This window comes from Abramis brama (genome assembly GCF_963993115.1).
Source record: "Abramis brama genome assembly, chromosome: 17".
In the NCBI taxonomy this organism is placed as follows: Eukaryota; Metazoa; Chordata; class Actinopteri; order Cypriniformes; family Leuciscidae; genus Abramis; species Abramis brama.
The window spans coordinates 367,501-382,500 of NC_139979.1; the positions used below are offsets into that span (position 1 = coordinate 367,501).

At 47.2% G+C, this 15,000-nt stretch overlaps 1 protein-coding gene and 1 long non-coding RNA gene across 2 annotated transcripts; both read left to right on the forward strand.

Moving 5' to 3' along the window:
• Positions 1-1,572: 1,572 nt before the first annotated feature.
• On the forward strand, positions 1,573-6,056 carry LOC311067625. Its single transcript, XR_014603251.1, has 3 exons — positions 1,573-1,734; positions 2,522-2,541; positions 5,878-6,056. It is a non-coding gene; the product is annotated as an uncharacterized lncRNA (long non-coding RNA).
• Positions 6,057-7,443: 1,387 nt separating this feature from the next.
• On the forward strand, positions 7,444-9,124 carry malsu1 (mitochondrial assembly of ribosomal large subunit 1). Its single transcript, XM_084089614.1, has 4 exons — positions 7,444-7,720; positions 8,083-8,246; positions 8,679-8,760; positions 8,830-9,124. Exons 1-4 carry the CDS (start codon positions 7,543-7,545, stop codon positions 8,976-8,978), a joined length of 573 nt encoding a protein of 190 aa, XP_083945740.1. The 5' UTR covers positions 7,444-7,542; the 3' UTR covers positions 8,979-9,124.
• The last annotated feature ends 5,876 nt before the right edge of the window (positions 9,125-15,000 follow it).

Consider the following 15,000-nt stretch of genomic DNA (forward strand, 5'->3'; position numbering starts at 1 on the left):
CACAAAATTAACGGATGCACAGCTGATATAAAAACTGGATGACTAGTAATTTCCTACTACTAAACTCTGAAAAAGCAGAGATTCTAATTATTGGACAAAAACCTCCTCACGTAATAATCTAGAATACTGTCTAACACTTGATGGCTGCTCTGTCAAGTCCTCGTCGTCGGTTAGGAACCTGTGTGTGTGTGTGTGTGTGTGTGTTTGTGAGTGAGTGAGTGAGTGTGTTTGTGAGTGAGTGAGTGAGTGAGTGTGTGTGTGTGAGAGTGAGTGAGTGAGTGAGTGTGTGAGTGAGTGAGTGAGTGAGTGAGTTAGTGAGTGTGTGAGTGACTGAGTGAGTGTGTGTGTGTGTGTGTGTGTGTGTGTGTTTGTGAGTGAGTGAGTGAGTGTGTTTGTGAGTGAGTGAGTGAGTGTGTGAGAGTGAGTGAGTGAGTGAGTGAGTGAGTGAGTGAGTGTATGTGTGAGTGAGTGTGTGTGTGTGTGTGTGTGTGAGTGTGAGTGAGTGTGTGTGTGTGTGTGTGTGTGTGTGTGTGTGTGTGAGTGAGTGAGTGTGTGTGTGTGAGTGAGTGAGTGAGTGAGTGAGTGTGTGTGTGTGTGTGTGTGTGTGTGTGTGAGTGAGTGAGTGAGTGAGTGAGTGAGTGTGTGTGTGTGTGTGTGTGTGTGTGTGTGTGTGTGTGTGTGTGTGAATGAGTGAGTGAGTGAGTGTGTGTGCGTGCGAGTGAGTGAGTGAGTGAGTGAGTGAGTGAGTGTGTGTGTCTGTCTGTGTGTGAGTGAGTGAGTGAGTGAGTGTGTGTGTGTGTGTGTGTGTTTGTGAGTGAGTGAGTGAGTGAGTGAGTGTGTGTGTGTGTGTGTGTGTGTGTGTGTGTGTGTGTGTGAGTGAGTGAGTGTGTGTGTGTGTGTGTGTGTGTGTGTGTGTGTGTGTGTGTGTGTGTGAGTGAGTGAGTGAGTGAGTGAGTGAGTGTGTCTGTGTGCCACTGAGCGTCATCCAGCAGGGGGCAGTGCAAGGAAATGAAATGTCAGATAAGGCAGAAAAAGAAACCATAGACTAAGTAAGAATGAAAGCAAGAGTATTATTAATAAAAGTGTAAAAATAATGGGATAAGGAGAAAAAAGATTGATTGTTTTAAGGATTGGTTTTATTAAAAGGAGTGATTTGAATATTCAAAGTGGGAGAGATGAGAAGTGCAGGAAAAAACAGGAAAGATTAGATAATAATATTACGGATGAGATTTGGACACAAGACTAAACAGCACACTTTATAATATGTGTAAACATGAGACGAGGAGTTGTGAATTTTATGGACAAAAAGAAACTGGAACATGTTATGCTATACTGTCAGGAATAGGAGGCTGGAAGGAGGATTATAATGCAAAATCCTAGCAAAAAATAAAAATGCAATTTATACTAGGAGATATTTTACAAAATAATTCGGAAAATGAATGTTATAGTTTATTATTATCTTAAAAAGGAAAAAGGAAGGGAGTATGTCATTTTGATCCACACACTCCACAGCAGTCGGTGGCGGTAACACACCATCTCGACATCATAATAAAGGTTGAAGAAGAAGAAGAAGAAGAAGAGGAAGAGGAAGAGGAAGAGGAAGAGCTGATCCAGGAGAGAGTGTGTGTGTGTGTGTGTGAGAGAGCTCTGCCGGGCCTCGTCTCTCTGTGAGGGTGTAAAGTGTGTGTTTTACCTCTGAACGGTGTTTTCTACTGTGTCTGTGATCTAAATCAGGTATTTTGTAATTTAATTGTAATTGCATTTGCGTGTGTTCTTGTCCTTTATCTTGAGAAGCGGGAGCTTTGGGAGTGTCTCTAACGCACGTGGAAGAGTTTTATTAATATAATATAATAATGTTTACTCGAATGATTTTGGTGTTTCTGCTGGTTTTATGCGATCTTAGATTTTACATCCATGGTAATTTTATTCTGTTGATGGTTTTTGTTTTTGTTTTGTTAGTTTTAAAGTCCCCCTGTAGTCAATAATTGTATCCCTTAAAACTCGTCTTTGATCTCCAAAATTACATTTAAACTTATTTTTTCATTGAAATGTCTTAACTTCTTAACATCATGTCTTAACTTCTTAAAATATCTTGAATGTAACTCGACACTCTTGCCTCATTTAGTATGCGCGGTTCTATTAATATGCAAATGAGCCCCGCCTCCACTCACTCACTCAGCTCAGAGATCCACTGGTTGACGATCACACGTTGATCTGATTGGTTACAAGGTAGTTTGTGACGTCAGAAACATTTCAAAGCATGTTTTTGAGACTGTCTTTGATTCACTGCAGTTTTAAGGAGGAAATACTCAGCAATGGTGTCGACTTATGAATTTACACATGGTTTGTCTTAAAGCAGATTAAAAACACCATATAGACACATAAACAACATTAAAAGCTGGATTTTCACCACAGGGGGACTTTAAAACAAACCAGTGTGACTATAAATGAGCAGTTTTCAACATCTATATATATATAATGTTTTTATTTTAACTGTTGTCTTTCTCTCTCTCTCTCACAGCGAGGCTCCTGCAGATCGAGGTGAGAGTGACCTCAGTGTGTGTGTGTGTGTGTGTGCGAATCTTCTCGCCTGTCGGGCCTGTCAGTGGCCAGATCAGGGCTAGCGATTCGCTAGATGAACGTGCCAGCTCGAGACGCTCAGATCCGCTGCTGTGCGTCATCTGTTCTCCTCCTGCACCGCTGGCCACATCTCTCCATCCCATCTCTCCATCCCATCTCTCCATCCCATCTCTCCATCCCATCTCTCCATCCCATCTCTCCATCTCATCTCTCCATCCCATCTCTCCATCCCATCTCTCCATCTCATCTCTCCATCTCATCTCTCCATCTCATCTCTCCATCTCATCTCTCCCATCTCTCCATCCCATCTCTCCATCCCATCTCTCCATCTCATCTCTCCATCCCATCTCTCCATCCCATCTCTCCATCTCATCTCTCCATCTCATCTCTCCATCCCATCTCTCCATCCCATCTCTCCATCCCATCTCTCCATCCCATCTCTCCATCCCATCCCATCTCTCCATCCCATCTCTCCATCCCATCTCTCCATCCCATCTCTCCATCTCATCTCTCCATCCCATCTCTCCATCCCATCTCTCCATCCCATCTCTCCATCCCATCTCTCCATCCCATCTCTCCATCCCATCTCTCCATCCCATCTCATCTCTCCATCTCATCTCTCCATCCCATCTCTCCATCCCATCTCTCCATCCCATCTCTCCATCTCATCTCTCCATCCCATCTCTCCATCCCATCTCTCCATCCCATCTCTCCATCCCATCTCTCCATCCCATCTCTCATCTCTCCATCCCATCTCTCCATCCCATCTCTCCATCCCATCTCTCCATCCCATCTCTCCATCCCATCTCTCCATCCCATCTCTCCATCCCATCTCTCCATCCCATCCCATCTCTCCATCCCATCTCATCTCTCCATCCCATCTCTCCATCCCATCTCTCCATCCCATCTCTCCATCCCATCTCTCCATCCCATCTCTCCATCCCATCTCATCTCTCCATCCCATCTCATCTCTCCATCCCATCTCATCTCTCCATCCCATCTCTCCATCCCATCTCTCCATCCCATCTCTCCATCCCATCTCTCCATCCCATCTCTCCATCCCATCTCTCCATCCATCTCATCTCTCCATCTCATCTCTCCATCTCATCTCTCCATCCCATCTCTCCATCCCATCTCTCCATCCCATCTCTCCATCTCATCTCTCCATCCCATCTCTCCATCTCATCTCTCCATCCCATCTCTCCATCCCATCTCTCCATCCCATCTCTCCATCCCATCTCATCTCTCCATCCCATCTCTCCATCCCATCTCTCCATCCCATCTCTCCATCCCATCTCTCCATCCCATCTCTCCATCCCATCTCTCCATCCCATCCCATCTCTCCATCCCATCTCTCCATCCCATCTCTCCATCCCATCTCTCCATCTCATCTCTCCATCCCATCTCTCCATCCCATCTCTCCATCCCATCTCTCCATCTCATCTCTCCATCCCATCTCTCCATCCCATCTCTCCATCCCATCTCTCCATCCCATCTCTCCATCCCATCTCTCCATCCCATCTCATCTCTCCATCTCATCTCTCCATCTCATCTCTCCATCCCATCTCTCCATCCCATCTCTCCATCTCTCCATCTCATCTCTCCATCCCATCTCTCATCTCTCCATCCCATCTCTCCATCCCATCTCTCCATCCCATCTCTCCATCCCATCTCTCCATCCCATCTCTCCATCCCATCTCTCCATCCCATCCCATCTCTCCATCCCATCTCTCCATCCCATCTCTCCATCTCATCTCTCCATCTCATCTCTCCATCCCATCTCTCCATCTCATCTCTCCATCCCATCTCTTATCTCTCCATCCCATCTCTCCATCCCATCTCTCCATCCCATCTCTCCATCTCATCTCTCCATCTCATCTCTCCATCCCATCTCTCCATCCCATCTCTCCATCCCATCTCTCCATCCCATCTCTCCATCCCATCTCTCCATCTCATCTCTCCATCCCATCTCTCATCTCTCCATCCCATCTCTCCATCCCATCTCTCCATCCCATCTCTCCATCCCATCTCTCCATCCCATCTCATCTCTCCATCCCATCTCTCCATCCCATCTCTCCATCTCATCTCTCCATCTCATCTCTCCATCTCATCTCTCCATCCCATCTCTCCATCTCATCTCTCCATCCCATCTCTTATCTCTCCATCCCATCTCTCCATCCCATCTCTCCATCCCATCTCTCCATCCCATCTCTCCATCCCATCTCTCCATCCCATCTCTTATCTCTCCATCCCATCTCTTATCTCTCCATCCCATCTCTCCATCCCATCTCTCCATCCCATCTCTCCATCCCATCTCTCCATCTCATCTCTCCATCCCATCTCTCCATCCCATCTCTCCATCCCATCTCTCCATCCCATCTCTCCATCCCATCTCTCCATCCCATCCCATCTCTCCATCCCATCTCTCCATCCCATCTCTCCATCCCATCTCTCCATCTCATCTCTCCATCTCATCTCTCCATCTCTCATCTCTCCATCCCATCTCTCCATCCCATCTCTCCATCCCATCTCTCCATCCCATCTCTCCATCCCATCTCTCATCTCTCCATCTCATCTCTCCATCCCATCTCTCCATCCCATCTCTCCATCCCATCTCTCCATCCCATCTCTCCATCCCATCTCTCCATCCCATCTCTCCATCCCATCTCTCCATCCCATCTCTCCATCCCATCTCTCCATCCCATCTCTCATCTCTCCATCCCATCTCTCCATCCCATCTCTCATCTCTCCATCCCATCTCTCCATCCCATCTCTCATCTCTCCATCCCATCTCTCCATCCCATCTCTCCATCCCATCTCTCCATCCCATCTCTCCATCCAATCTCATCTCTCCATCCCATCTCTCCATCCCATCTCTCCATCTCTCCATCTGTCAATCATCTGTCATCTGTCCATCACTCGTCTCTCTCCACAGCACTGCCGTCACGCAGGACTGACTCCGCTCTCTCCGCCTCTTAGGTTGATTTGATTAGGCTTTGATTCTTTGGGCTTTACAGCAGATCTAGAATAAAGTTATTGTCCAGATAAAGTTAGTTTTGACTGATTCACTTCGGTTGTAAAGATCATTAGTTATTGACGTAGGGGCCGCTAACACACACCGCTCTCACAGGAAACAGAAACTCTTAATGTGTGTAGCGGCACACGTGACTCCGCCGGATCCGGGCCGACGCCGCTTCTGTCGGGTTAGATGAGCAGTGCTGTGGATCTCGACGAGCAGAAACACTGTTACTGTGTTTACTATAGTAAAGCTGGCATAAACTCACTCTCTTTCACCAGGTCAGCGACGCCATCATCAGCGACCCGAAGATCTCATCACGGTTCTGCAGGATCCAGTGTGTTGATGCACTTCCACTTCTCTTTTTACTGTACAATGAACATATAAAATCATAGACCAGATTGTAAGTCACTGTTATTGTCCTGTTTATTACAATAAAGCTGACTCTATTTAAAATACACAGAGTGCAGATTTTTAATATATTTAATATATTTTACTTTAAGTGTGAATGACTTGAAGTGATTATTTAAAGTGTTTAATGAAGTGATTTCTGCAGTTTTGTAAGTGCTGTTCAACCTTTGACCACCAGATGGCCACACTGAGAACAGTAAAGCTGGATCTGCTGTGCATTAATAACTCAACAGCACTGGCTCGTCACGAAGGAGATGCTGTATATAAATATATATCAGTCTCCATTTCTGAGATGTTAGAATGGCTTTATCAGCAAACAAATGTTCATCCTGAGTGATTTACCTCTAATGTTTTGCACCATTTATGTTTTTATAAGCTTTTAAGATCATGACAAACAAATCCAGATGTTCAGTGACGTGTGTCTGAGAGGTCGAGTTCAAACATGACGGGATGTTTTTCACTGAACTCATTACTGTAAGTGTGGAACAAATCAGACAGATCCGCAACAACAGTTCGTTTAAATGTATTAATTTAGAACTTATATAGTCTTACAGAGAGAAAGTAGAGCTCTTTTTAATGGCCACAATAAAAGTCAGTTTCCCTCAAAATAATGCACTGTATTCAGACATCTAAAGCTGATGATGTTGAATAACCGACAGTCATGTATACAATGACGCAACTAGGCTACTGAAAATTATTATTTTGTATTAAATCTTGCCGTTTTGGAATATACTATCATTTACTGTAACTAAATGCAATAAAATGCTCACTCCAGGTCTCCCCTTTATGACAACATTTATATGTTTCAGTTTGTATATTTCTGATTATTGGGCATAAAGCCTGAAGGCCTGCGCTTGATGATCAGAGTTTTCAGGTGATTCTGGAAGTCAAATAAGGACAATAAAGTGAATTAGTTTGAAATCATAGTCTTGAATTGTTCTTTAATATCTCGAGGAACAGCTTAATATTTTGAGATATTATTTATCGAACGTAAAACAAACTTACAATTATTATGCACTGTTGCCACTTGTTGAGAAATAACTAAAAAAGCAGTAGCCTATAAAAATACATCTAGCCTATTAATGCAAACTTCAAAGTTATTTTAAGACGACTTACATAGTTTAGACGTAAGCTACTTAGTACACGTACAATATGTATAATAGAAAAGAGTCAGAAAGTTTAAGAACCGCTGATACACAAAAATATCACGCTTCGGGAAATCTTAATAATTACATAGATCAAAATTATGCCATACTCGGTTATCATTTTAGATTAAAAAAAATGATGACATTAAAAAGTCATTAAAAATTATAACAGATTAAAAAAATCGAAATTATGAGTGAAAACAGAATGTCTGTGAAAAGTCGAAATGATGCCTTTCTCTGTAGTGTGACGCACATCCGGTGACGTCACACGCGCGCAGCCGCAGAGGAGCCCGAGAGAGAGAGAGAGAGAGAGAGAGAGACCTCAGATCACGTGTTTCCTCATATAAAGTCCACATAAATCACACACACACCGAGTGTGTGTCGCACAGGATGATGTTAGCGCGCTGCCTGCGGTCCTCAGCTCCTCTCGGGCTCCTCAGGGTCGCGGGTCTGAGCTCGTCTTCACAGCAGAAGGTCACGCGTCACACAACAGACTCACACACACTCACAACAACAGCAGAACACACCACAACACACGCGGAGCTTCCTCACAGCGACACAACACGAGGTGAGGCTCGACAACACACACCCCTGAGGCTCATCAGGTCTGGGTCATCTCTAACGCCAACAGCAACACACATAAATACAATTTTACTTTTGTTACACATTACATGTAATGTAACTGTAGTAATAATAAATTATGCATAATTACATGCAATTAAAGGTACAGTTCACGCAAAAATTAAAGTTCTGTCATCATTTTCTCCCCCTCATGTTTGTATGAGTTTCTTTCTTTTGTCGAACACAAAGTAATATATTTTGAGGAGTGTGTGTCACCAGACGCTTGTTGGACCCCACTGACCTCCAGTGTTTTGTGAAGTGTTCCTGTAAAGCTCTGTGTGTGTGTGTGTGTGTGTGTTGTGTGTTCAGGGTTTGACGTGGGTCTGCTGGTGTCGGTCCTGAGGCAGGAGAACGCTTCGGACATCTGTGTCATCAGGGTCTCACCTGAGCTCAGGTACACCGATCACATGATCATCGTGAGCGGATCCTCCCCACGACACCTCAGCGCCATGGCAGAGTTTGTGCTCAAAGCGGTAAAGACGCGCGCTAGTACAGCTAGCGGGACGCAGACTGAGGTCTGTGGAAGCTTGTTTTCACCTGAGAATAAAACAAAGGTAATTGTGAGCAATAAACCCAGAAAAAGTCAGAATTCTGATTCATAAACTGGGAATTCAGAGAAAAAAAGTCAGAATTCTGATTCATAAACTGGGAATTGCTAGTTATAAAGTCAGAATTGCAAGAAAAAAGTCAGAATTACGATTTATAAACTGGGAATTACGAGAAATAGTAAAAATTGCGAGTTATAAACTGGGAATTGCAAGAAAAATTGTGAGAGTCGCAGTTACCTTTTTGTGGTTTATTCCAAGGCAGAAACGCTTCCATAGACCCGAATGAAACGGGAGTGTCCCGGCTCAGTGGAGCGTGTCCGGGTTTGATCCGGCTGAAAACACTCTTTATATCCGCAGTTTAAGTTCCTGCGCAAGAACCAGGAGCGGCACGTTCGGCTGGAGGGCAGAGACTGCGACGACTGGAAGTGCATCGACTTCGGTTCGTAGTGGCTGCGAGAGAGTGTGTGTGTGTGTGTGTGTGAGAGACTGACCGTGTTCTGTCCCGCAGGATCCATGGTGCTTCACCTCATGCTGTCGGACACCAGAGACACGTATGAGCTGGAGAAGCTCTGGACACTGCGCTCACATGACCAACAGCTCCAGCGCATCCCACAACACACACTCCCCTCAGACTTCATCCTGGACATGAACAAGTGATCCCACAACACACACACACACACACACACACACACACACACTTCATCTGTGGGAGAACAGCTCTAGGGAATGTAAATACTGTCAGAAAATCATGACATATCCAGTTTTGAGCTGCTAACTTCCAATAAAAGGATTTAATTCACAAATATTGTGTGAGTCGAATATAAATGTGTGTTAATAACTTCTGCTGATGAATCAAAGATGCACATGGTATAACTATGATAACAATAACACTAATAATAACAATAACTGTAACAATAACTATAACAAACTAACAATAACTGCCACACGTGAGATTGGTCCGTTTATTAAGTGTTTGTGTTGTCGTCTGTCGTCAAGTGTTTTTTCTTTACTTCATCGGAATGGTACTAAACTTGGTAAAGGTTTTGGCACTTGTGATGTAAACACAGAATAATCATGGACATGATCTGAACAGGTTTAATGGTCCTGTAAACGGCCGTCACACTTGAGCTGCTCGCGGTCAGAGGCGCGTGTCCTCTAGTGGAAGCGTCTGGAACTGCAGCCGAACACACACTCACATCTGGAACACAACTCGTTTAGATTTATGGCTTTGATTTTCATGCAGTTTTAGAGTAAAACATGTTTTTGAAAATATAGATTTCATATAAAAATTGAAGATAGTATTTATGTGCATTTTTAATAACAATGTAAAATTCTGTAACTTTTAAGTTCACTTTTTAAAAACTTTTTTCACTTCAGCAATAATCTGCCAAGTGTCGTCTTTAAGAGATCAAACTTCAGTCTTTTAAAGATTTATGACAGTTTAAGTTGGAGATGTAATTTTCAGGTCTATGCTCAAAGTGAATAAATGGATTATAAATGCACCGTAAATATAATTTAGTACCATAAAATCCCCTAAAAATACAAAATATTGAATAAAAAAACCACTATCAAACACTAGTACATTCCTTTCACTGAAGAAAAAGAAAACAAAAAGCATCGGCCATTTGTGAACGGCACGCGAGAGCACCAGAGGGTTAAAGCAGGACGGAGTCTGTGCTGTGATTGGCTGTCGGTGTGATCGTTCACCGGTATGGGTGTGGCTGTGCTGTGATTGGCTGTCGGTGTGATCGATCACTGATCACTGGTCTAGGCTGCGTTCAGCCCCGACAAAATGTTGCACAACGTTTTTTAAACAGAAACGGTGATGCGTTGAACACACTGTTCTGATGACGCAAGAGTTGCAACTATGGCAGCTGAGAAGGCCATTCTTTGTGTTCTTTGTGAAGAATTTTCGGAGCCTGATGAAGTCGGTATAAATATGTGTTTAATACTACAAAATATGCCCGATGTTACAGTTACTGCACTTGCCGCCCAGAACAAAAGAGAACATCCCAATCGAGTGAAGGGATTGCTGAAACTGAAATGGAAACACACATCTTACCTAATTCAGACTAAAACACATCTATTTAGCCTCACATACTGACTTTATTTGTAGTTCACACTGTTTTAATACCCTGTATTTTCTTTCTCATTTTTAGGAAAAGCACTTAATTGCCATTGTTTATTTCTATACCAAATGTCATACACTTGCAATGAAGCTAAAAATATAAACAACTACATCATTATGTTGATAACCTATATTTTTACAATAAAACGTACGACAAACATGTCTTCTAATATCCTCAGTTGTTGTGTATACCGAGCTGCATCGAAGACATTTGTAAATTACTTTCCTTGAACCCATTGTGCGAGTTCACTTTAATACCGCGTGCTTTATATACATGTTGCTGCTGATTGGACGGCAGTTCTGACACACCCACCAAACAAGAGAAAACGCATCTCTAACCCCGTTGCACACCGGTGCACGCCGCTTCCAGGAAACATGACGGTCAACCCGGAAACCGTAGCAAAACGTTGCGCACCGTTTTGAACTTGAACGTGCCCCAGGTGTCTCTGAGCCGGTATGGGTGTGGCTGTGCTGTGATTGGCTGTCGGTGTGATCGTTCACTGGTATGGGTGTGGCTGTGCTGTGATTGGCTGTCGGTGTGATCGTTCACGGGTATGGATGGGCTGTGCTGTGATTGGCTGTCGTTGTGATCGTTCACCGGTATGGGTGTGGCTGTGCTGTGATTGGCTGTCGGTGTGATCGTTCACCGGTATGGGTGTGGCTGTGCTGTGATTGGCTGTCGGTGTGATCGTTCACTGGTATGGGTGTGGCTGTGCTGTGATTGGCTGTCGGTGTGATCGTTCACCGGTATGGGTGTGGCTGTGCTGTGATTGGCTGTCGGTGTGATCGTTCACCGGTATGGATGGGCTGTGCTGTGATTGGCTGTCGGTGTGATCGTTCACCGGTATGGGTGTGGCTGTGCTGTGATTGGCTGTCGGTGTGATCGTTCACCGGTATGGATGGGCTGTGCTGTGATTGGCTGTTGGTGTGATCGTTCACCGGTATGGGTGTGGCTGTGCTGTGATTGGCTGTCGGTGTGATCGTTCACCGGTATGGGTGTGGCTGTGCTGTGATTGGCTGTCGGTGTGATCGTTCACCGGTATGGGTGTGGTCGTGCTGTGATTGGCTGTCGGTGTGATCGTTCACCGGTATGGGTGTGGCTGTGCTGTGATTGGCTGTCGGTGTGATCGTTCACCGGTATGGGTGTGGCTGTGCTGTGATTGGCTGTCGGTGTGATCGTTCACCGGTATGGGTGTGGCTGTGCTGTGATTGGCTGTCGGTGTGATCGTTCACCGGTATGGGTGTGGCTGTGCTGTGATTGGCTGTCGGTGTGATCGTTCACCGGTATGGGTGTGGTCGTGCTGTGATTGGCTGTCGGTGTGATCGTTCACCGGTATGGGTGTGGCTGTGCTGTGATTGGCTGTCGGTGTGATCGTTCACCGGTATGGGTGTGGTCGTGCTGTGATTGGCTGTCGGTGTGATCGTTCACCGGTATGGGTGTGGCTGTGCTGTGATTGGCTGTCGGTGTGATCGTTCACCGGTATGGGTGTGGCTGTGCTGTGATTGGCTGTCGGTGTGATCGTTCACCGGTATGGGTGTGGTCGTGCTGTGATTGGCTGTCGGTGTGATCGTTCACCGGTATGGGTGTGGCTGTGCTGTGATTGGCTGTCGGTGTGATCGTTCACCGGTATGGGTGTGGCTGTGCTGTGATTGGCTGTCGGTGTGATCGTTCACCGGTATGGATGGGCTGTGCTGTGATTGGCTGTCGGTGTGATCGTTCACCGGTATGGGTGTGGCTGTGCTGTGATTGGCTGTCGGTGTGATCGTTCACCGGTATGGATGGGCTGTGCTGTGATTGGCTGTTGGTGTGATCGTTCACCGGTATGGTTGTGGCTGTGCTGTGATTGGCTGTCGGTGTGATCGTTCACCGGTATGGGTGTGGTCGTGCTGTGATTGGCTGTCGGTGTGATCGTTCACCGGTATGGGTGTGGCTGTGCTGTGATTGGCTGTCGGTGTGATCGTTCACCGGTATGGGTGTGGCTGTGCTGTGATTGGCTGTCGGTGTGATCGTTCACCGGTATGGGTGTGGCTGTGCTGTGATTGGCTGTCGGTGTGATCGTTCACCGGTATGGGTGTGGTCGTGCTGTGATTGGCTGTCGGTGTGATCGTTCACTGGTATGGGTGTGGCTGTGCTGTGATTGGCTGTCGGTGTGATCGTTCACCGGTATGGGTGTGGTCGTGCTGTGATTGGCTGTCGGTGTGATCGTTCACCGGTATGGGTGTGGCTGTGCTGTGATTGGCTGTCGGTGTGATCGTTCACCGGTATGGGTGTGGCTGTGCTGTGATTGGCTGTCGGTGTGATCGTTCACCGGTATGGGTGTGGTCGTGCTGTGATTGGCTGTCGGTGTGATCGTTCACCGGTATGGGTGTGGCTGTGCTGTGATTGGCTGTCGGTGTGATCGTTCACCGGTATGGGTGTGGCTGTGCTGTGATTGGCTGTCGGTGTGATCGTTCACTGGTATGGGTGTGGCTGTGCTGTGATTGGCTGTCGGTGTGATCGTTCACTGGTATGGGTGTGGCTGTGCTGTGATTGGCTGTCGGTGTGATCGTTCACCGGTATGGGTGTGGCTGTGCTGTGATTGGCTGTCGGTGTGATCGTTCACCGGTATGGATGGGCTGTGCTGTGATTGGCTGTCGGTGTGATCGTTCACCGGTATGGGTGTGGCTGTGCTGTGATTGGCTGTCGGTGTGATCGTTCACCGGTATGGATGGGCTGTGCTGTGATTGGCTGTTGGTGTGATCGTTCACCGGTATGGGTGTGGCTGTGCTGTGATTGGCTGTCGGTGTGATCGTTCACCGGTATGGGTGTGGCTGTGCTGTGATTGGCTGTCGGTGTGATCGTTCACCGGTATGGGTGTGGTCGTGCTGTGATTGGCTGTCGGTGTGATCGTTCACCGGTATGGGTGTGGCTGTGCTGTGATTGGCTGTCGGTGTGATCGTTCACCGGTATGGGTGTGGCTGTGCTGTGATTGGCTGTCGGTGTGATCGTTCACCGGTATGGGTGTGGCTGTGCTGTGATTGGCTGTCGGTGTGATCGTTCACCGGTATGGGTGTGGCTGTGCTGTGATTGGCTGTCGGTGTGATCGTTCACCGGTATGGGTGTGGTCGTGCTGTGATTGGCTGTCGGTGTGATCGTTCACCGGTATGGGTGTGGCTGTGCTGTGATTGGCTGTCGGTGTGATCGTTCACCGGTATGGGTGTGGTCGTGCTGTGATTGGCTGTCGGTGTGATCGTTCACCGGTATGGGTGTGGCTGTGCTGTGATTGGCTGTCGGTGTGATCGTTCACCGGTATGGGTGTGGCTGTGCTGTGATTGGCTGTCGGTGTGATCGTTCACCGGTATGGGTGTGGTCGTGCTGTGATTGGCTGTCGGTGTGATCGTTCACCGGTATGGGTGTGGCTGTGCTGTGATTGGCTGTCGGTGTGATCGTTCACCGGTATGGGTGTGGCTGTGCTGTGATTGGCTGTCGGTGTGATCGTTCACCGGTATGGATGGGCTGTGCTGTGATTGGCTGTCGGTGTGATCGTTCACCGGTATGGGTGTGGCTGTGCTGTGATTGGCTGTCGGTGTGATCGTTCACCGGTATGGATGGGCTGTGCTGTGATTGGCTGTTGGTGTGATCGTTCACCGGTATGGTTGTGGCTGTGCTGTGATTGGCTGTCGGTGTGATCGTTCACCGGTATGGGTGTGGTCGTGCTGTGATTGGCTGTCGGTGTGATCGTTCACCGGTATGGGTGTGGCTGTGCTGTGATTGGCTGTCGGTGTGATCGTTCACCGGTATGGGTGTGGCTGTGCTGTGATTGGCTGTCGGTGTGATCGTTCACCGGTATGGGTGTGGCTGTGCTGTGATTGGCTGTCGGTGTGATCGTTCACCGGTATGGGTGTGGTCGTGCTGTGATTGGCTGTCGGTGTGATCGTTCACTGGTATGGGTGTGGCTGTGCTGTGATTGGCTGTCGGTGTGATCGTTCACCGGTATGGGTGTGGTCGTGCTGTGATTGGCTGTCGGTGTGATCGTTCACCGGTATGGGTGTGGCTGTGCTGTGATTGGCTGTCGGTGTGATCGTTCACCGGTATGGGTGTGGCTGTGCTGTGATTGGCTGTCGGTGTGATCGTTCACCGGTATGGGTGTGGTCGTGCTGTGATTGGCTGTCGGTGTGATCGTTCACCGGTATGGGTGTGGCTGTGCTGTGATTGGCTGTCGGTGTGATCGTTCACCGGTATGGGTGTGGCTGTGCTGTGATTGGCTGTCGGTGTGATCGTTCACCGGTATGGATGGGCTGTGCTGTGATTGGCTGTCGGTGTGATCGTTCACCGGTATGGGTGTGGCTGTGCTGTGATTGGCTGTCGGTGTGATCGTTCACCGGTATGGATGGGCTGTGCTGTGATTGGCTGTTGGTGTGATCGTTCACCGGTATGGTTGTGGCTGTGCTGTGATTGGCTGTCGGTGTGATCGTTCACTGGTATGGGTGTGGCTGTGCTGTGATTGGCTGTCGGTGTAATCGTTCACCGGTATGGGTGTGGCTGTGCTGTGATTGGCTGTCGGTGTGATC

Coding starts and splice junctions, on each gene's coding strand:
- malsu1 (XM_084089614.1), top strand. CDS start 7,543: ATGATGTTAGCGCGCTGCCTGCGGTCCTCAGCTCCTCTCGGGCTCCTC. Junction 8,247..8,678: donor CAGAGTTTGTGCTCAAAGCG/GTAAAGACGCGC, acceptor TTATATCCGCAG/TTTAAGTTCCTGCGCAAGAA. Junction 8,761..8,829: donor CTGGAAGTGCATCGACTTCG/GTTCGTAGTGGC, acceptor TCTGTCCCGCAG/GATCCATGGTGCTTCACCTC.